The 21,931-nt window shown below is 36.3% G+C and overlaps 2 protein-coding genes across 4 annotated transcripts; both read left to right on the top strand.

The window, feature by feature from the left end:
• The first annotated feature begins 377 nt into the window (after window positions 1-377).
• Window positions 378-1,492, top strand: LOC126689685 (transcription factor HEC3-like). Its single transcript, XM_050384893.1, has one exon. The coding sequence runs from the start codon at window positions 473-475 to the stop codon at window positions 1,157-1,159; it is 687 nt and encodes a 228-aa protein (XP_050240850.1). The 5' UTR covers window positions 378-472; the 3' UTR covers window positions 1,160-1,492.
• Window positions 1,493-15,727: 14,235 nt separating this feature from the next.
• Window positions 15,728-21,603, top strand: LOC126733340 (protein trichome berefringence-like 7). 3 transcript variants are annotated; one of them, XM_050436587.1, is made up of 5 exons: window positions 15,729-15,925; window positions 16,293-17,247; window positions 19,490-19,648; window positions 20,377-20,678; window positions 21,170-21,603. In XM_050436587.1, exons 2-4 carry the CDS (start codon window positions 16,409-16,411, stop codon window positions 20,669-20,671), a joined length of 1,293 nt encoding a protein of 430 aa, XP_050292544.1. In that variant the 5' UTR covers window positions 15,729-15,925; window positions 16,293-16,408; the 3' UTR covers window positions 20,672-20,678; window positions 21,170-21,603. The 3 variants fall into 3 exon arrangements, with proteins under 3 accessions (XP_050292543.1, XP_050292544.1, XP_050292542.1); XM_050436586.1 differs by having other exon boundaries at window positions 15,728-17,247; window positions 21,165-21,603; XM_050436585.1 differs by having other exon boundaries at window positions 15,729-17,247.
• The last annotated feature ends 328 nt before the right edge of the window (window positions 21,604-21,931 follow it).

Consider the following 21,931-nt stretch of genomic DNA (forward strand, 5'->3'; position numbering starts at 1 on the left):
TAAAAAATAATAATAAATGGGTAAACTCTATGAATGTGAAACATCTACAAAGCTTAGCTAGGTACAATTCTTGACGCCAGACTTTTTTAGAGTACTCTGCCAGAAAACAAAGAAAATCTTTACTCTTAATTTGATCCTGCCAGCTGGTGGGGTCCACCCAATATCTGGCTTCTTTTCAATCTTTTTTTTCTTAAAAAAAAAAAAAAAAAAAAAACCCTTTCTGCGTCATACATTCAACCCTTTCATTAACAATCTGCGCCAAATCACTCTCCCTCTCATTAAGCTTCTTTAAAAGTACAAAGATATCTAAGAGGTTTTTCCTTCACCACGCACCAAACTCTTCATCTTATGGTTATTTTACAGACACATGGTTTCTCTTATGTGTCATAACTTATATAATTAGTCAGAACCAAGAACCCTCTCTCTCTCTCTCTCTCTCTCTCTCTACTGAAAAAGAGAACCCTCTTACGCCATGGACAACATAAACCACCATAATAAGCTCATAGACAACAGTTGGAATCTTGACCTTGCTATAGAAGAACCCATCCACCATCAACACCAAATTTCCTTTGATTCCTTTTGGCCAAACCACTCTCTTCAAACCCATCAATTCCAATCCTCATCATCATCCAACCATATTATTCCCACTACAAATAATGTATTTTCTGATCCCGTTGGGAGCCAAATGGAAGTAGAACTAGAAGAAGAAGAAGAAGAGCTCGGAGCCATGAAGGAAATGATGTACAAGATTGCAGCTATGCAGCCAGTGGACATTGATCCAGCCACAATCCGAAAGCCAAAAAGGCGAAACGTTCGGATTAGTGATGATCCTCAGAGCGTGGCCGCGCGTCACAGAAGGGAAAGGATAAGCGAGAAAATTCGAATCCTTCAAAGACTTGTCCCAGGTGGTACTAAAATGGACACAGCTTCTATGTTAGATGAAGCAATTCGCTATGTCAAGTTCTTGAAGAAACAAATCCGTTTGTTACAATCAACTCAGAATCCACAATGCATGGAAGCTCCTATGGGAAACTTAGTCCATGGAGTTTGGCCATTTACACTCAATAAACCTCATGGCTCTACTTCCATGGACCCTCAAGCCGGAACTACAGGATTCACCTATATAAACAAAGGGAGCAACCAGCTGGGAGAAACCTAGCTGCTAGCTAGCTTGGCATTAAGAGGTAATTAGCTAGTGATTAGTGGCTAATGATTGTGTTCTAATTGTAATAAGGAAGTGTGCATATGGTGATGAATTTTGTGTAAAAAAGAAAGTGATATATAATTTTAGGGTCATGTGGAGAACAAAAGTTGTTAGGATATTGTTGACTAAAGGCTGTGGAATAATCATAACAGTTAGCTAGACTTACGTACAACCATTTATATAATATAGAATAAGGCCTATGGAGTGTGAAAGTTGGCCGGAAAGTTTGTTTGGCAGACTCTCTTCCGGGAATAAAACAGTGACGTTAAATACAATTGAATATGATTATACACTTCTCTCTCTCGCTCTCTCTCTCTCTCTCTCTCTCTATATATATATATATATATATGTACGTGTGTGTATTTTAAGTGTGTTTATCATATTGATGAGTTATAATTGTCTTCAAATTTTGAGATTAAGGTTCAATTGTTGTTGTTTTGAAAAGTTTATGAAGATGGACACACACTATATGTATGTATTTTAAGTGTATGTTTAAGCATATAATCTTGATTAGTCTCTTGTTAATTTATAATTGTCTTAAAATTTTGGAATTGAGACTTAATTTTTGTTGTCCTGAAAAGTATACAAATATGAATATATCTGGTACTCTGTGTGTGTGTCATATGCAAATAGGTCGGCAATAATGAATGTGCACATGCGTTTGGCATGTGTGTATGAGATGGATATGGAAAAGGGGGATTGCAATTAAAATTATTGCAGATCGAAATGATTGTTTTGGTCTAGTGAAAGATAACCCTAAAAGTCTTAAAAGTGAAAACCCTAGAGGCTCACATCACATGCTACTGAACCTTAAAAAAAAATTCTTTCTTTATGCAAGATTACGTAGTTTAAGGTTTCAAAGCTCTTGTGTGCAGCATACAACCTTTTATGCTAGATTGAGCAGACCTAGCTAGTCTTGCAGATGGTACCCCTATGGAGAATTGAGGCGAGCAGCAGCGTAGGAAATTGATTGCTGATAGTCTCAAGACTGTCTTGAGTGCTCAAGTTTTCTCTAGTACGCCTATATATCTATTATGATATTAAGGTTGAAATAGCTACAAAGATTTTAATTTTCATGAAGGTTTAACTGATAATAATTAAACCATGCATTGATGCATATAATATGATTGATACAAGAGAAGTTTTCATGCAAAAAGGTCCTAGTTACCCTGATCAGATACAGATTTCATTTTTTAGGTGATGTATTCCCATTAGTCAAAATTATTTTCTTTTTATTCTGGATGAGTACAAGAAGTTATTTCATGATTCAAACTTCAAAGTATGAGTTTGCACTATATTGACTGATTGGCTAACAGTTTCAAAGACCTTCATCAAATAAGTAGCTATTTGCTGGTGAACTTTGAAATCATGTTAATCCACTATATATGGTTGTTTAAAGGTGTTGCTAGAAGGGTGTTATATGTATTGTATTTGTTGTATATGAGGTTTTTATAATTAACGAGGTTAAGTTGGCCATATTCAAATACATTATAAATGCATATTGAAAATTCACTACTGTTAGCTAAAGCCCAAGGATTAACATTCAAGAAAATCTTATAATTGTGAGGGCTACCAAAAAAAAAAAACTCTAGTTGTGGCTATATGTATATATATATATATAGCATTTTTAGGTATATCATGGATATGTTAGATTTATCCTCACAGGGATGCATCCTACCTAGCTACTTCTATGCCTTCGAGACTTCGCTTCTTGATTAATATGAGAAATCCGTAGAAGCCCAAATTCAAGTAATTAACTTGAAACTTACAAATTTTTTTACCAAAAATAGGAGGTTTGACAAGTGACATGATTATTGATTGAGAAAAAGAACACAAAAATCTAAAATGAGAGTTTTAAAATGCTCAAACTTCGATATATAGTGGGTGACTTTCTGTGTGAATGGCACACCAAGATAATTTTAGATCTAGAAAAGAAATATTTTGATAAAATGAAGTAATTGATAAAGACTTTTAAGTTTTAAGTCTTCACGCAATGTTTTCTTAATTAACTTGATGAGATGATAAGGCTTGTAGCACTTAATATTGGATGGCATAAAGATTAATTATATTATATATAAACTCTAGAAAAATGGAGAGTAAATTCTTCTTCTTCTTCTTTTACCCTCACATTAGTAACTGACTAAGCCAGGATTATTCAGATTGCTTGTATTGTCTAAAATAGAAAGAAAGACATTAAAAAAAAAAAAAAATCTAAAGATGGAAACATGACCCATTAATTTGTAGTACAGACTTTTCTTAAAACTCTTTATATTTTCCCTCGATTATAAAGAAAGAACTTGATCCAAACTAATTATACTGATATCATTGTAGCTTTTTTGACAATGGATAGCTTAGAAGAGCATGAAGAAAACATGACAAAGAGCATATAGGTTGTAGATCTCACCTTTTCATGCCCACCCATTAGATTTAGATGCCACACGTTAGAGAAACAAAATTTTTATTAGTAAATTACAATTTTGCCCCTTAATTAAAAGTTTGAGGTTGATTTTATTATATGGTCCTTGAGGTTTAATTTTTTTTTGTTTTTTTGTTTTTGGTACATCAAATTTAATTCCGTTTTCAAAAGGATCTTTCTGTTCATCTACATTAGTGAGCTTGCTGTCAAGTACCAAATAAGCTCCTAGACATTTGGACATGTCACCTATTTATCGCCTAGTTGGCCTAAATTGCCAATCATCCAACTAATTAACATTTTATTTTTGAGGGAAGACATAAATATATATATATATATATATATATAAAAATTAAAAAAAAAAAGAAAAAAAGAAAAAAAAAAAAAAAGAAAGACAATGCCATATCGAAGTGTAGAGTTCCACCACTTGGAAAATTGACCTTGATCTAATCGGTAATCACTGCATACTCATACCCACACTCAAAAAACCCCACCCATAATCTTCATCACCAAGATGTAATATATATACATATATATATATATATATATATTAAAAATAAAATAAAAATCCAAAATAATTCAAGGTTAATCCATATTAAATTCATCTTAGAACCAAACATAACCTATCTTACACTGGTTCCTAGCTAATTAAACACCCTAAAACCCAAAAAACAGCCTCTCTCACTCCCTCCCACGGCCAATATCCATTGTTATTAAATGTCAAAAAGCAATTTCTATTGGAGAAAAATAAATAAAACCCTAATAGTTATTTTAAAATTTTAAGAATATTGCAAACCTAGCTCTCAACAATAATATTCCTTTCCTTATTATTATTATTATTTTTTTTCTCAATCTCTCACTTTCCCATTGTCACTTCTCTCTCTTCTCTCAAGCTCACCTCTCGACTTGTCCATCACGACGTTACTTTTAAAGAGTGCCACCATGAGGTGGTGGGGGCATTACACTGACAGAGCCAATATAGACCGAGGTGATGACGTAGTCAAGCATCCGTGTTTGATGGTGGTTCTTGGGTTCAATCGAATATAGGTTTGATGGCAGTGCTTAAGGCTTGGTAATCGACAATGAATCCATTTTAGGTGGATTCTTCATTAGTGGCAATTTGGGCTATCAAGTGAGATATATGGTTTAGAGTAAGTTTTGGCTATACGTGTTTATGGGTTTTGGTTGGATTGAGTGTCTTGGGTTAATGGAACATACGTGCGTGTGTCTCTGGTAGAGCTCGACTCTTGCAAACTTTGCACTTATGTTTCTTTCCTTTTGGCGTCCTCCTTTGGTCCAAAAAAAAGGAATGTTTGAGATTGGGTATTGATTTAAATGCATAATATTCACGGTTATGATTAGGGCTATAAATAAATCAAGTTGTTTATAAACAACTTTGGCTTAATTTGATAAAGAGCTTGTTAATGTTTTTTTTTTTTTTTTTTTGAAACTAAAAAGCTTGTTAATGTTTATTTATTTATAAATAAGCTTAGTTTAAGCCTTAGTTTTAAACTTGTTTAATAAACAAATCAAACCCAATCAAAAAAAAAAAAAAATCATAAACAAACTTGTGAAAAATAGAGCTTGATAAAATAAATAAATAAAGTTAAGCCTATATAGACTTATTTATGGACTTGGTAAGTAAATTCATATCTTACTAAGCCTTTAATCAATTGGTAATTAAGACCACTCATCTAAATCAAAATGGGCTTCTTAAGGTACTTGTACTGGATCTCGAATTTAAGAGCTTAATATTAAGCTCAAGGTTTTAGACTTTTGATGTGCTCGAGTTCAAGCATTGTTCCTAAGCTAGTGTGACTTGTTTTTACTAGTTAATTAAAGGGCGTATGTTATGGTATAATACACATCCCTCTATCAAATTTTAAAAAATAAAATAAAGTAAAAACTCACGTCTCACGTTTCTTTTTCAATTGTACGGATATATACAAGTTTATATATTAGATGAAAAGTAACATTCACGTTAATTCGACAATATACATGTCAGAAATTAGCATTGATACACTATGTTGAATATGCTAGTCTTAATCTTGTTAGAAATACTGAATGCAATAGTATTGTATTTCTCTAATGAAAGAATATATATGAATGTCTTTATATAAGAGACATATGAGTGCAGTACAAGTAAGAGTGTAGTACAAGAATGTATGCTATATAAGTAATCTAGTTGGGCCTAAAGTCCACAACACTATACACATTAATAGCCCCCTTCAAACTCAAGGTGGATGTGAAACCAACTTGAGGTTGTCAACCAAAGTACGAAGGCGTCCTTTAGGATGTGACTTGGTGAAAATATCTGCAAGTTGATCTTTAGAGGAGACTGAGATCAGCTTGAGAACATCATGGACAAGATGATAACAGATAAAATGACAATCGATCTCAATGTGTTTAGTCCGTTCATGGAAGACATCATTGTGAGCAATATGAATGGCATTCTGGTTGTCACAATAAAGAGGAGTAACAGAGGATGTAGACACACCTAAATCTTTGAGAAGCCATCATAGCCAAAGGAGCTCAAATGTGGTATCAGCAAGGGCACGATATTCTGCTTTAATACTGGAGCGGGTCACATGAGTTTATTTCTTACTTCACTAAGAAATCAGAGAAGAACCAAGAAGAAAGCAATAACCAGTGGTGGACCTGCGATCAGTGGGATCTCCTGTCCAATCAGCATCAAAAAATGCACGGAGAATAAGAGGAGACTGAGCAAAGTAGAAAAAATCATGGAAGAGAGTGCCTTTTAGGTATTGAAGAATGCGCAAAATAGCAGCATAGTGAGTCGATCGTGGAGCAGACAGTTACTGGCTCACCTGGTGAACAATATAGGAAATGTCTGGACGAGTGACAGTGAGATAAACTAGGCTGCCAACCAAGCATCTGCCACTCCTCTTTAATGTGAATTTTACCAGCTCCTGTGTATTTTACATCAATGTGAATTTGGCGAACCAAGCTCGTGGAGCTTGTTTAAGGCCATAAAGTGCACGTCGAATGTGACAAACCTTGTTAGAGTCAACAGAGAGACCAAGAGGAGGTTGCATATAAACTTCTTCACTTAAATCCCCATTAAGGAATGCATTTTTGACATCCATCTGAAAAAAGTCTCATTTACTAGCAGCAGAACAGCTAAGAGGGCATGAACAAATGAGATACGAGCAACCGGAGCAAAGGTCTCTTCATAATCAATCCCATACTCCTGTGTAAAACCTTTTGCAATGAGACAAACTTTATAGCACTCAATGGACCCATCAGAGCAAGTCTTAATCTTGTAGATCCACTTACAACCAACCACAGATTTTCCAGGAGGGAGTGTCACCAAATCCCAAGTATGGTTTTTAGATAATGCATCAAGTTCCTCTTTCATTGCAATCTACCTTAAAGGGTCAGTGGAAGCCTCACGATAGGTGTGAGGCTCGTGTAGTGTAGCAAGGGTAGTGTAACAATGATAGTCAAGTAAATGTGTAGGAATGGACCTTACCCGAGTTGAGTGACGAGGTGGAATGTCTTGTGCAAGATCTTCAAGCGGAACAGGAGCAGGAGCAGGGGACCCAAGCTCAGGATTGGAATTAGGTAGCTCGTCTTCGACCTATTCATCTTCCACCTGTTCATTAAAGGGTGAACTAGGAAAGGGATCAATGATATCTCTACAGGAGAATCATGAGCAACTACAAGAGGATCAGAAGTAGCTACAGAAGGATTATGTGCCTCATCTGGAAAAAGATCTAAAACAGAGGAGGAAGATAGGAAGGCACGGAAGTGAGAGAGCTTGGCAAAGAGGTGATGTTCCCAAAAGACTACATTGCGAAAGATACGAAGACAATGAGAGACAGGATTATAATACCAATACCCCTTTTGAGTTTCGTCATAGCTAAGAAAACAACAAAATCTTGACCGAGTCTCAAGTTTGTTATGCTCATGTGGCTAAAGAAGAACGAAACAAGCATAACCGAAGGAGCGAAGGTGGTGATAGTCTGGAGGTGACCCAAAAAGGCGCTCATATGGAGTTTGATTTTGGATAACAGGACTTGGAATGCGATTAATAACATGAACAGCATGAAAAGCAGCTTCGCCCCAAAAAGGAGCATATTGAGTGTACTCAAGAGCATTATCAGATCGAAAAATTTTGATGCGTTTGGAAAACTGAATTTCAACCATTTTTGCAAAATTAGAATATATTTGCAATAATTCAAAACGATATTTCATATTAAAAATCTAGCTATAGCGAGAGTAATCATCAACAAAGACAACAAAATATTGAGACCCACCAATACTAGAGACAGAGGAAGGCCCTCAAACATCAGAATGAATAAGATCAAAGATATCAGTGGATATTGATTCACTAGTATTAAAAGGCAAAGCTGGTTGTTTTCCTAACTGACATGAGACACAATCAAAATTTTCTGTAGACACTGAACCTAACAAACCTCTAAAAGCCAATTGTTGTACCCGAGAGGAAGATGCGTGACCAAGTCGAGCATGCCAAAGTGCAAAAGGAGGAACAGAAGAAACTGCAGCAGTTGCAGCAACAGAAACAAAAGCAACATGTGGAAGACGAAGGTTGTCGACGGGAAACATACGCCCAACTCTGGGACCGATCCCAAGCTCCTGTCCCATCCTTGGATCCTACACAATACACCCAGAATAATAAAAGATAATGCGATAACCCAACTCAGCTAATTGTCCCACAAAGAATAAATTGTAAGAATGGTCAGGAATATTAAAGACCCCAGGAACCGAGGGGTTAGAGGTCAAAACGGAACCTATATTATGACCAGACATTGTGGAACCATTTGTTGTACGAATATTAAGAAGGTGTGGTGCAGGTTTAAGTTCAAAAAATAAAGACGAGCGAGGTGTCATGTGATTGCAACAAGCAGAATCCATAAGCCAAGAGGTAGGAGACACACCAGATAAAGCTGAGAGAGAAGAGGAATAAGATGTATTACCGACCATACGAATGACATTAGCGATGATGTTTATAAGGTCATCTTTGGAAATGGTGAAAGTGGATCCAGAAGACTAAGATTGTGTAGAGGCGGAAGCCATTGGTTGGATACTCTCAGTGTTAGCAATAGTAGCAGCAGAAATTGAAACAGCTGATTTGTTGCGATGATAGCAAGTCTTAATACTGTGGTCAAAACGTTTACAAAAATTACAAAAACGTTTGCTGGATTGTCGGCGACGATTGTTGCAAAAGGAAGAAGACTTATCCTTATTCTTCATTTAGAAGCAAAATATGCAAAAATGGACTGCAAAAATGAAATCTACGCGAAAAACTGGGTAAGGAGCACTTGGACTGCAAAAGTCAACTCTAGGGAAAAAAGTCACCGATCAAAGTCAACCCTCGGTCAAAGTCAACAGTCAGGTCAACACAAGTCAACGGTATGGTCAACAGCGGGTCAACGATGACGTCAGCTGACGTGACGGGTGATGTTAGCGATGATGTTAGCGATGATGTCACCTAGTGTCGGTAGATTAGAATTAGGTGGATTGTGTTTCAAGAGTTCTTGCTTTAAATACCGCCGAGGAGGAATACACACATAGAGCACACCCACTCACAAAGTAGTGTCATCAAAGGAACAGCATTCAAAACAAGTAAAGAAATCTCCATTTTTTACTAAAGCAAAGAAATAGTACAGCGTACAATGAAAAGCTAGAATCAGTTTGTGTCAAAGCTCACTACATAACCAAAAAGAAAGGAAGATACAAGAGAATAAAGTAAAGCCGAGGAAGTAGATCAGAGGAGAGGTTGGCTACAGCTCCAAGATCTTGTTCTTCCTCAATGCTTTCACTTGCCCACAACTCAAACAGCAAAAGAGACCTAACTTGAGCCTGACATCGCTGAAGGAAAGGTGCAGGGAGTTGGAAGTTGAGGGGCTTTCTCTAAATATTCGCCCGCCATAAGGCAGAGGCGATGATGGCGGAGAATCTTTCTTCTGACACACCAAAGTTCTGGTATGAACAGAACCTGCTTCGGATTTTGACTAAAAGAGGGAGAGACATCCTTTCCCCTCTATTGAAATGGGGTACTCTCTTGAACTTATGCTTCCTGTGCCCATACCTCACCATTTTTAGTCTCATAAGTGCACGGCGCTTCCGTGGCGGAGAGATTTCCTTCTTCCCAACCCTCGCCTCAGACATATTGTGCTAAGGAAAGACAGCACTGAGTATAGGAGCTGTGATTTGGGAGAAAACTAAAGAACTGGTGCGAGGATGAAGTAACTTTCTCTCCTATTTATTTAAAGAGATAAAGAGGTGGCATTTAATTCACGCAGCGTCCCAAGGAATGCTACAGACAAGATGGCGTAGGCTCAATCTCCCACGCCACCTGCAACCAGGGAATTAAAGGAGTCTCTGGAAGGTGCACTTCGAACATTGGGACATCAAAAAGTACTACGTAACCAAAAACTACATAAATACCCTTTAAGTTGTGGGCCAAGTGAGTTCGTGGCCCAGGCCTGTTCTGCACGGGGGCCTAGGGGCAATGGCCCACACCGAGGAATAACTGTTGCCGAGGACAACTTCCTGCTCGGCACCTCGTGAAATACCTGAGGAAAGGGAGAAACTGAACTCAAAGAGTCTTGGACAGAACCTAGGCCTCGTATGGTCCTCGGACCCAAGCCTATGGGGAAACCAAATACTGAGAAAACCTAAGTTTCGGACAGAACCTAAGATTTGCATGGTCCTCGGACTCAAACCCATGGGGAAACCAAGTAATGGGAAAAAAGTCTAAGTTTAAGACAGAACCCAGGTATTACGAAGTCCTCGGACCCAGGCCTTTTGGGAAACCAACTATTCGAATGGGGGAGGTTCTCGGCTCAAATACTGTAAAAGGTTAAAGCCAGTGTGTTTAAAAGATGGCGAAACGGCCCAACTTTCATTAACCTAAGGAAACTGTCCATTTGGCGAGTGAAATGTCCTCGGATAGTTATTTCCTACACTGTATCAAGCACTTAGTCCTCATCTTGGCTAATTTTAAGGTGAGTTTCGTTCCTCACTGGTCGGCTTTGCTATGTTAAATAATTTTATTAAAGTCATGGTGACACCTTTTTATTAGCAAACATTTTAGCCTTAGTTATCATTGATTCAAATACTATATTACGGTGCCGAGCAGCGTTGGTAAACTTGTAAAAGCATAAAAACATAACATACGAAATAAATGAATATCAACTTTTATTAATATGGAAAATTGTTACAACGTACAAAGAAGGGCTTAAACAAGCCTATACAAAAAATGAACTGCCAAAACAACACTAGCATCTGCAATACAGATAGGTAAATAGTCAGCTGCCTTTTAAACTCGCCTTCAAAGCTTCTCCAATCTCTGCCTCAGTACTGCTCGTATCAGGAGAAGAACCTTTTTAGAAAAAGATAAAGGAGAAGGAAGAAGAATTGGAACACATGGAAGCACTTCAGCAAGCTCTTGTCACCGAAGAGTGCAAAGGAAGAAGAAGATGGAGGACATGAGAAGAAGATGGAGGAGATGAATGAGGAAGATGGAGGACATGAGCAAGAGAAGGAGGAGAAGAAGAGGGAAGAAATGAAAAGAAGGAGAAAGGAGCAAAAGAGAGAGAAGGAAAAGCCCCAGGAGGGAGCTGGTGGTGAAAAGAAGAAGAAAGAAAAGTAAAGGGTGGCACCAGTGAACAAAGAGAGGAAGAAGCAGGGGCATTTAGTCCCTGCCTCCGTCCTGACTCCTAGCACACCGATACCACATTAGATACGCTCATGAAAAAGCGGGTGGTGATGATGCTGTGTGTCCTCGGCTCGGTCACGTCGAAGGTGCGACGTGACGAGTTCCTGCTTCGGATTTTGACTGAAAGATAGGCGAGACAAATCTTGAGTCTCCGCCTTCCTTGCCCCGATCGAGCCATCTCGGGCTTAGCCAGAACAAGGTATTTTTGGGGGGGAGAAGGTTTCTTCATCACCTATGACTGTGGCGAACGTATTACGAGTCGAGGTGTAATCAGAGGGTAAATATAAATTCTGGGAGGAATCTAAGGACTTCAGTTTTCTGGGGGATTAAGGGATTCACTTATGAAAGAAACAACTCATGTCCACCCTCTTTATATAAGGGACGAAAAGGATGGCATTGAATGTGTTCAGAGCTTCAAGGAAATCTGCCAGCGAGAATGCGCCTGTTCCGCTCCCCCACGTCATCAGTAGCCATTGAATTTGAGAGGTCTCGTGAAGGGAAAACATTAAAGACCTACTTCGGGTAACCAAACGGACAGAACGTATCAAGGCTAAATCAAGAAGGATATCTCGTAGGTCGGAGCGTTTCCTGGGTATTTGGAGAATTGCCAACGCCAGGGAAGGGTCGAATTAAATGAGCAGTAATGAAGGCTCGGAGTTACCAAAACCCCCCTTTCCAACCAAGAGGTCGGACAGCAGGGTTTTGAGGGGCTATTGTGGGGCCCAACAATATATGGGCTAGGCCCATTTGTTCACGGGAAGCTTTAAGGCCCAAGCCGAAGAAGATGTTAGTCCAAGCTCATTAGTGTAAAGCACACATGGGCCCAAAGAGGCAGCCGAGGACGGTACAGCCCTCGGTTTGGTCCAAAACTCCACCAGGAAAAGGGGCAAAAGCGGCATAGGGACAATCTTAAAAGAAAATCTGAAATATCTAGGAAAGGCTGACCTTACTGCCTTTCCCAGACTGATCTTTGCACCTAACAGAGCCGTGTTCTTTGGCTTTATCAGCCACTCCCAACGACTTAGGTCTGGGACAGATGGGACAAGTATCAGTCTTGGAAATGTCGACCCTACACGTGGACAAAGGAAATTGAACGCATGCTAGTATAAAAGAAAAAATATGTAACCTAAACAAGGGGCCTCCAGTCCCACGGGGAGAGAGAGGGGTTCCAAAGGTGAATACACCTGAACCATGTATGAACAGCTTAACAAAACCACCACCGGGTAAACATGACTTAGCCTTTCGATCCCACTCTCTACAAATGATATTGTATGGGCCCATTCACGTCCTGACCCAACTACAATTTCGGTTCGTTCTGGAACGTGACCCTACATATACTATATACCATACTTGCACGAATTTATATATATTATAAAATTAATCCATTTTATCATATGGCTCACTTATTATCAATATGATTATAATTTATTTCCATATAAATTTTAAATAAGTCGTGCATTACCCAAGTATAATACAACGTAGAATTTCGACTATATCATCAAGTAGGCTAAGTGTTGTGATACTCAATCAATTCTCTTATATTATATTATATATATATATATATATAGAAAATGGAATTTTTATTTTTATTTTTTTAATGCTTATACATTTGGATAGCTTATAATTTGTGTATTTTATGTTGATACTGATTTAATGCTTAAATATTAATTTACATGGACATAGTATTTTGTTAAATGTTGATATTAGTTTTTATTGTTTAGTTTTATTAGACAATTGGTACTGTTAAAGAGAATTATGAATAAAAATATTTCATTTAATTTATTATTTCTCAAATGCATTATTATATATTGTATTTAATAAGTTATTGACCAAAACCGTGCAACGCAAGGGCATTCAACTAGTTATTATTAATAATCATAATCATTATTCTTAAACAAACTTCTAGAATGTTTAAAAGCATATAACTATAGCTGACAATGCCTAATCATCTTTTATATTGGTTAAACTAACACGTTTTCCCTTCTTCTCCTACCTCTAAAATTTGGTCCAGCGTTTAATTGTATCCCACAAAGGACACGTTACTATAAATTTTCATTAATAGGACAAAATAATTAAGTTTTTTTTTTTTTTTTTTAGAAAGAAACAATTAAGTTGAAATAATGCATGTATGCAACCTCCTAATTTTATTTATTTATTTATTTTCTATTTCTTTTTGGTTAGAAAGCTATAAAGGTCTTCATAACTTCATATAAATATCAATAGAGATATACCTTTACCTTCAAACATGGGTTTCAACTTTTAATTATGACTTATGACCCTTTCACCACTTGATAACGATAGCCTGTGTGGACTACAGGTCATAATGAGAAAAATAGACGCAATACCTAAATGAAAACCAACTTATAATCTGTTGAGCTACGTCGTCGTCGAGATCCAAATCCTCTGCCTTTCAAAGTAAAATGGGAAATGTCCATTTAATAGTCATCATTCAATGTGGTAAAAATTTACCTATGGTAAACTAATCTAGAATTAATAAGTTGGCAAAATCTAGACTCTAAATTTACTCTATTTTGAATTATGGTCTTTAAATGGACACCCTCATGGAGATGATCCAAATCCTGTGGTCTAGCGGTGATCGTGCTCTCAATCAAATTCACTTCAACAATTTTTTTTTTTTTTTTTTTTTTTAAACTTTTTTTTCCCAGCACTTGAATTACACATCTCTCATTTTAGGATAAGATGCCTTGACACCTCCTAAACTATAAGGTAGTGGTCATTACACTCCCTAAACTTTTATTTTGGCTAGTTTACTCCCTAAACTTTATACATGTGCCAAATAAATAATTCTGTCACCCTGCTCTTAAATATACTAAGAGTAAACTCACGTCGCACGCACATTAAAGAAAACAAACACCAAAGCATCTGATTGAGAGAGAAAAAACTGGGTTCAATTTTTAGAGTGAGAGAGAGAGGATCTCTCTCAATCAAGCCGCTGATCTAAAAGAATGTAATTTGGAAATGGTTGTTGGGAACTTTACACTAAAAATCTGAATGGTTCTCTTTGGGATTTATTTTTCCTACCCTTTTGTGGTTATTTTCACATCTATGAGAAATATTGTGTAGTTTGGTGGAGGATTGTCAGAATTATTGGAAGCGCGGGGTTGCTGGGGACGGGACATTGAACTGTGAGAATGGGAAGAAGGGATGGTGCGGCTCCATTGAGAGATCCTCTCTCTCTCAACCAGCTGGATATGAGCATATAGCAGTAGCATAATTTGGTCAAGGTTGTTTCTTCTAAATATTCAAATGCTAAGAGAATAATCCAATATAATCGGGCTTTATCTACCTTAATTATCTTTTTGTGTTTATATATTATTAATATTTTATTATGTTCTGGCTAAAAGTCTTATAGTTTAACCGACATTTTTTAATGTTTCTAATAGAAACGTTCAAAGTTTAAATCCCTCATCCTCAACCATCAAATTTATTCATTAAAAAAAATACAGTTTTAATATACTTTTAATCCTAGTATCAAGAGATTTACTACGTTTTTTTAATAATTAGTTTTGTCTAGATAATAGGTTTTTAAAAAAAAAAACTGAAAAGGATAATAAAAACTTTAATTTCAATGAATATCATTATGTACCATACAAAGGAGAAATGAAAGGAAATCTTCTGGTCATACAAACAGGGACAGACCTACAGTAGAGCAGAGGGGGGCATCCCCCAAAAAATAAAATAAAATAAAAACTAGTATATATAAGAAATTGTGTTTGTGCTTGAGCCCAATGATTGTTTGAGTGCACTAGATTTTAGCAGCACTATTAATGCTAAATTTTGAGTATGCATCATTCTTTTGTAGAAGCAGATAGATGAAATATACATGGGAGGCATTATTTGATCGAAATAGATGTTAGACAATGATTGTAAAAGTCTTTGGTACTAAATCATTAAATTTTTTCTTTGTCACTTTGTGTGGTGTGGGCCATGTGATAGCAAAAACTCGAGTTAAACCCACTTGTTTGAGTAAAAAAATTCTATATTGAACTAATAAATTGGCACTAATCTAGTCGTAGTTTATCTAATTTATCTCTTTTATGGGATTTAATTTATTTTTAAAGTTAAATAAGTCAATAAATGTAAGCTATCCCAAACTAAGACTTTTTTTTTTTTTTTTGAGAAACAAACACATACATACAAGGGAGAGGGAAAGAGGTTCTAATATGGATAATTTATTTTTATGATAGATAAATCAATGATCTAATAATTTTCTACAAAGTAACAAACCATATCATCTTCTTCTTTTTTTCTTCGATTAAAAAAATTGGAAATTATTGATAGGGTCTCTAATTATTTTTGTTTTGGTACAATGTCTCTAAGTCTAACCACTCTTTTTTTTTTTTTTTTGGGAAGGGGGTAAGTGGTCTCTAACTACTTGAATATTATAGTCCCCATGCTTATTTCTGTTTTTCTTTGTTATTTTACACGTTCTGTTCTCAACCACCTCTGAATCAAAACCCTCCCAAATTTCCAAAGCATCTCCTTTCTCTGCTCTCTGCCTACATCTCTCCAACTCTGCAAGTCCCCTCAAGATTCAACGGTGGATTCTCCATATCCTTGTTTTATGCCACCTTCACAGGTAGCTACTGTCTTCTAATTTTGTTAGCGTCTCTCTTTTTCTTCACTAATTCATCCAAGATTCTAGGCAACTGGGTTTGTTTTTCTTGAGATTTGAAGCATGCCCATTTGGTTTTTAACTCATTTCTATTATGGGTCTTGACCACACCATGGTTCTGAGCTTGAATTCTTGACTTCTTGGATTGCATTTGTAGATTGTACAGTTATTTTTTGTTTCTTTGTGCTTTTGAAGTTTTATTGGTGACATTGCTAATATGCTTGCAAAGTTGACGACTTTTTGAGGTGGCTGTATGTTGGTTTTGATTTCTGCTGGATTTCAATTTGATAGTGATTGGATTTTTATGGTTCTTGGATTGGTTTTATAATAGGATTGAAGTTATATATGGAAAGACGGACTATTTTGGATCCTGAACCAACGGTTTGTATTACATGGGAGCAGTTTTGATGTTTTCTGGATGACTGGGATAGTGAATAGTTTCAATGGATGATTGACATGATGAAAAGTCTCAAAAGGGTTGCATCCTTAAAACGCAGTGCATCAATCAACCGGAGGGCCTTGAATGTTACAAGTCCAAGGGGATTGAGTGTTTTAAGCCCAAGAGTCAGTCGGTGGAGTGGGGTTTCACGCTTGTTTCACGTTCTTGTGGTGATTTGTTTTGTGATTTCATCCCTCATAGCAATTGGTTGTGGTTATATGTTTGTGCTCCCAAGTCTCAGCCAAGCCTTTTACGGGTATGGTGCATCCAAGACTAATGTTTCATTAAGTAGTTGCAATATTTTTAATGGAAGTTGGGTTTTGGATGATAGCTATCCATTGTACAATGCTACAGAATGCCCTTTTGTAGAACAAGGATTCAATTGCTTGGGAAATGGACGGGAAGATAAAGATTATTTGCGATGGCGATGGAAGCCTATGGATTGTGTTATTCCGAGGCCTGATGTGCAAAGCATATTAGGAATGCTTCGAGGCAAAAGAGTTGTTTTTGTTGGTGATTCTATGAGTAGAACACAGTGGGAGTCACTGATATGCTTGCTTATGACAGGGGTAGAAGATAAGAAGAGTGTCTATGAAGTGAATGGAAATAAGATTACAAAACGGATTAGATTTTTAGGTGTTCGGTTCAGTTCCTTCAACTTTACTGTTGAGTTTTTTCGCTCAGTTTTCCTGGTGCAACCGGGAGGGATGCCTAGACATGCACCAAAGAGGGTCAAGTCGACACTTAAATTGGACAAGTTAGACAATATTAGCAGCCATTGGGTTAATTCAGATGTTCTCATATTCAACACAGGACAATGGTGGGTGCCAGGAAAGCTTTTTGAAACGTAAGTTTTCTCGATTCTGTGTATCAATCTCCATGCTACCTGTGCTTTTCTATATGAAATTCCTTGCTTGGATAGGATTACTAGAATTGAAGCATGGGTTAATCCACCATTGGGTTAATTCAGATGTTCTCATATCCATGATATTTTATGGAGAATTGCAATCCAACCCTGATTCCATTTATCTAACATGCAAATCAAAGTTTTGAATTATAGAAAGTGTTATTATAACTTCATCACATTGTACTAGTTATAATTCGGATTATGCACTTATGTTATATTGCAGAATGCAGAAACCATGTATTCATTTGAACAGATCTTAATGGTCATAGTGTTTTTGTATTGGTATGGGAACTTATGGCATGGGATGCAACTTATAGAAATCCCTACGCTTCAATCCCCTTTTCTATGTTCATATAATATATATACTATCTAAAATGGTAAAATGAGTACAAAAATAGGAAAGGAAACACTCTTCTAATTTTCTAGATGAGTGTACCATTGGAAAGAGTAGCTTTTTAGTGCTACTATAAGAAGATAAGTGATCTTCCTGCTTTTATTGGCACATTCCTCTCTCTCTCTCTCTCTCTCTCTCTCAAGTAAAAATAGTAAAAGTAACCTTAACTCCTAACTTGAGGAGTACTGATAGTCATGTGAAAGAAGTTTAATAATTGTTAGTTTCTCTTCTCACCCGGAGTAAATATATTTATAGTTGTAACATGGCACTTGAGGAATAATTATGTAAAACTAGTTTTAGATAATCATTAGCTTCCATCCATAAATTCTTATCCGTAAGAACCTCTGCCTCACCATAAATACCTATCTTCCTCTGCCATATCAACCCCAGTTCTATAAATTCGGATTAGATTTAACATGCACATTGTGTGTGATAGTGTTCATTTAGTAAAAGGCAAACACCTGTGAAATGAAAACTATTTGGGAAGATAGCAACATATTGATTTTTTTCCTATTCATGGTTGCTTATCCATTTAAGAACTCCTTGAGATGCCTCTGCTGCCACACAAAAAAAGAAAAGAAAAAAAGATTATTAATTATGCCATTTCTCTAATGATGAAGATTTCTCCATATGGAACAGTGTTCTTCTGTACCAAAGCATCAAGCTGCAGGATCTTTCAGTCTAGATTTCTTATGGATTAGATCCTGGATAAGATATTGACATTATGCTTAGTAATGATACTTCTGCATGGATTTTGATCCACCAATAAGACATTTCGAGAATCACCCTTCTCTAGATTGAAAGCCCCACTGAGTGAAATAATTGTACTGGTTTACATCAGATTATGGATATCCTTTTAGGCTAATTGTGCATGAAAAAGGATTGTTAAAATGACCTCAACTCCACCTAACAAAGTGTTTATCCCAAAAACCTTCTCAACTTTCGTTGCTGACTAAAGTCATCATCTGAAATCCACTCAACAAAACCCTCTCATGTTTCACCCCTGACTAAAGCCATGCCCCAAATTATCCTGGAATAATAATGTTTCACTTAACCAATTTTGCTTCATTGTCAAACACTGGCAGAGCCTCAAACCTGTCAGCATATAGGAGTATAACTATTCTTTTGCAACAGATCCTCTCTTTGACTAATGTGTTGGAAAATTGTTTCAAGGATGGGCTCATAGAGAGCTTGAGGGAAAAAATGATCTTTGTAACTTTCCCCAACAAGTTGGAAGTCAAAAATTTTTTGGGCAGGGGTGAATCACATTCATTGGATGCTTGTGACCTTGCAGAGTCAAATTAAACCCTGTCCAATATGAAGGCTATTATGGAAACAAAACTTTTCAAAGTGAGATTTTTATTCATGAGGGTGATCCCTATGGTTTGTTTCCTATATTTTCAATTGTAAAAGCTCCACCTGAATTCCTTTCTCTGCATGTATAGTTTTTTAACACAGACAAAATTTCTCTAATCATTCCACAGACAAATTTCTCTATATTTGTCTATATTTGCATATATAGATTTTTAACACAGACAAAATTTCTCCACCTGAATTCCTTTCTCTCCATATATAGTTTTTTAACACAGACAATATTTATTAAGCCTTGTAGAAAGTAATTTATATGGATATTGGCTTCCCTATCTTAGCATTAGTAATTTGTATGCCGTGCTCTCATTTTATCCATCCACAAAATTTCTAATGTACTGGAAACTTTTGAGTCTTTGTTGAAAATTATTATCTTCTAGTACAACTGTATAAAATGCTTCTAAATTGTATTTTGGATAGTGGCTGTTATTTCCAGGTTCGAAACACTTTAAAGCTTGGAATGCCAATTTCTGCTGCCTACAGAACTGCACTAGGCACATGGGCATCATGGGTTGAGAGAAACATCAATACAAATCGAACGCGTGTCTTCTTCCGAAGTTTTGAGCCATCTCACTGGAGGTATGCCTTCTATATTGGCAATATGATCCTGTGTTCTCAAACATATTTGGTTTTCCACTTCATGTTATTGCTTGGAAACTACTGTCTCTGCTTACAGAACTAAAAATGAATTTTCCCTGTTGTAACTTATCAGTTGGCCTATTCTCATGAAATTGCTTCCCACAATAACAATGTTGATCCTTTTTTTTCCCCTAAAGTTGCTAATCATTCTCTAATGGTTTATTTGAATGGAAGTAGAGAAAGTTTTGGATTTCATTTTTTACTTTAAATGACTTGAATAGAGTATGGAAAGTACAAAATTTTTCAATTTTGTAAAATTCATGGATGGATTTACACCATGTTAATGTGTAGATTGGAAATGATTAGGTGTATGATGTTATGTCAAATTCATAATACAAGTTCAAACAAAATCCTTAAAGTTAATCCATTATGTGTTGTGTTACAATTACAACAGGTAATTTAAGCTAGCAGTTGTTTTTTAAATCCCTTGATTTCAATTTTTAGTCCCTAAATCCAAATGCAACCTAAAAGGTTTCTAGAATTGATATTCTGTTACAAGTTTAGTAATAGTTACAAGTTGCAACCAACCACATTTGAAGGGCTGATGTTACCATTATATTTGTTTAGTTTTAGTCTGTTTCATTGTTTCCCTTGTATTTTGAATTCCTCTTGAGGTGGACACAAACTGGCTTCAACACGACTAAGGATATGGTTTATTTCTGCATCAGTGATCAAACTCGTAGGTTTTGTAATATGACCCAGCACCCCCTATCAGAAGCAAGAGGAAGGGACCGGAACCTATTTTCAGATACTATTTTGGAGGTGGCAAAGAATATGACAGTTCCTGTAACTGTTCTGCACATAACTTCCATGACAGCTCTCCGGAGTGATGCTCATGTGGGTAACTGGAGTGACAGCCCATATACGCCTGATTGTAGCCACTGGTGTCTACCTGGGGTACCTGATGTGTGGAACGAAATTGTCCTCTCTTACCTGCTTACAGGCTATAGGCTTCATTTCTGATTGATGGGTGAGTACAGTAAGCTCTGATTACTTTCTGAATTTCTTCCTATTATTGCTCATGTACATCCGAGCATAATTGATGTAAATTGCTTCATCCTTGGGACTTTTGCTCGTAGAAAAACTCAATCCACATTATATGTTCCTTCATCTTGTTGCTTTAACTCCTTCAACGGACCATATTTGCGCACATTGGTTTTTGTTGCGCTTAGCAAAAACCATCTCAAACAGTATTTCTCATACGTTTCATCCCTGTGCCTTGGCACAGGGGTTGGAAGCACTAGGAATAGGAGGGGTATATCTGACATTCGATTTTTTTTTTTTTTTTTTTTAGAAAAGAATAATAAAAACAACTAAAAAAGAAGAAGTAAGAATTGCATTTTCCTTCTCTCTCTCTCTCTCCCCTTTTGAGGTAAAAAAGTGGGCCATTAAAGCAACTTTTTCAATTTTTATTTTTTTATTTTTTTTTGATAGTAAAATGATTCTTGTTAATCAGTGCAGAGTGGACAAAAGTGGATTTACTGGTACCAGTTTTGATGAAGCAAGTTGCCAAAACCTCCAGACTACCAGCACCCGTGGTCTCAAAGATTGGAAGCCAGAAAAATTGGGTAACATTGAATTGAGCTTAAGTTTATTTCCTTTATTACTTGTCATTCTATAGCAGCTCAGCGCCCGAACCATTCTACAACTCTTCAAGATAGCACCAAGTTTTCAAAAGAAAATCTAGAATTACACGGAGGATACAATTTTGCACAGAAACCAATTTTTTTCATTCTTTTTGCAAATTCTTTTGTATTAAAAAGGGGCTAAAATTTTGTCTCAGAGATGTAACAAATTGTCCATTCCTGTTCATTAATCACAGTTTTGATTACAATGCTATCTTTGTTCAAACAAAATAGAGAAGGGGAAAGAATGAGAATTGAAATTTACCATCATATTTGCCTTTTCTTTTCTTTTTTCTTTTTAAATTTGTGCTGTTTCTTTGACAAATGAATAGTGTAATACAATGACAATGTCTTAAGTCTTAACCATAGTTGTCAAATCGTGAATCATATCGTGAATCGATTTTTGATTTTTCAGTATCGTGTATTATATCGAATTATGTATCGTAAGATACACAAACATCTAATAAAATTATAAAATAATTATAGATATACATATATAAAAGGTATATTCATTATAAATTCAAAATATATTTAATTAATGACCAATTTAATCATTACTTTTGTAATAAAATTTAACAAAGCTAACTAAATAAATCAA

This window comes from Quercus robur, chromosome 6, assembly GCF_932294415.1.
Source record: "Quercus robur chromosome 6, dhQueRobu3.1, whole genome shotgun sequence".
Classification (NCBI taxonomy): domain Eukaryota; kingdom Viridiplantae; phylum Streptophyta; class Magnoliopsida; order Fagales; family Fagaceae; genus Quercus; species Quercus robur.

Bases quoted from the DNA above. Each gene is read 5' to 3' on its own strand.
- LOC126689685 (XM_050384893.1), top strand. From the start codon at position 473: ATGGACAACATAAACCACCATAATAAGCTCATAGACAACAGTTGGAAT.
- LOC126733340 (XM_050436586.1), top strand. From the start codon at position 16,409: ATGATTGACATGATGAAAAGTCTCAAAAGGGTTGCATCCTTAAAACGC. The intron at 17,248-19,489 runs GTAAGTTTTCTC...TATTTTGGATAG, and splicing joins CCAGGAAAGCTTTTTGAAAC to TGGCTGTTATTTCCAGGTTC. The intron at 19,649-20,376 runs GTATGCCTTCTA...TTTCTGCATCAG, and splicing joins TTTGAGCCATCTCACTGGAG to TGATCAAACTCGTAGGTTTT.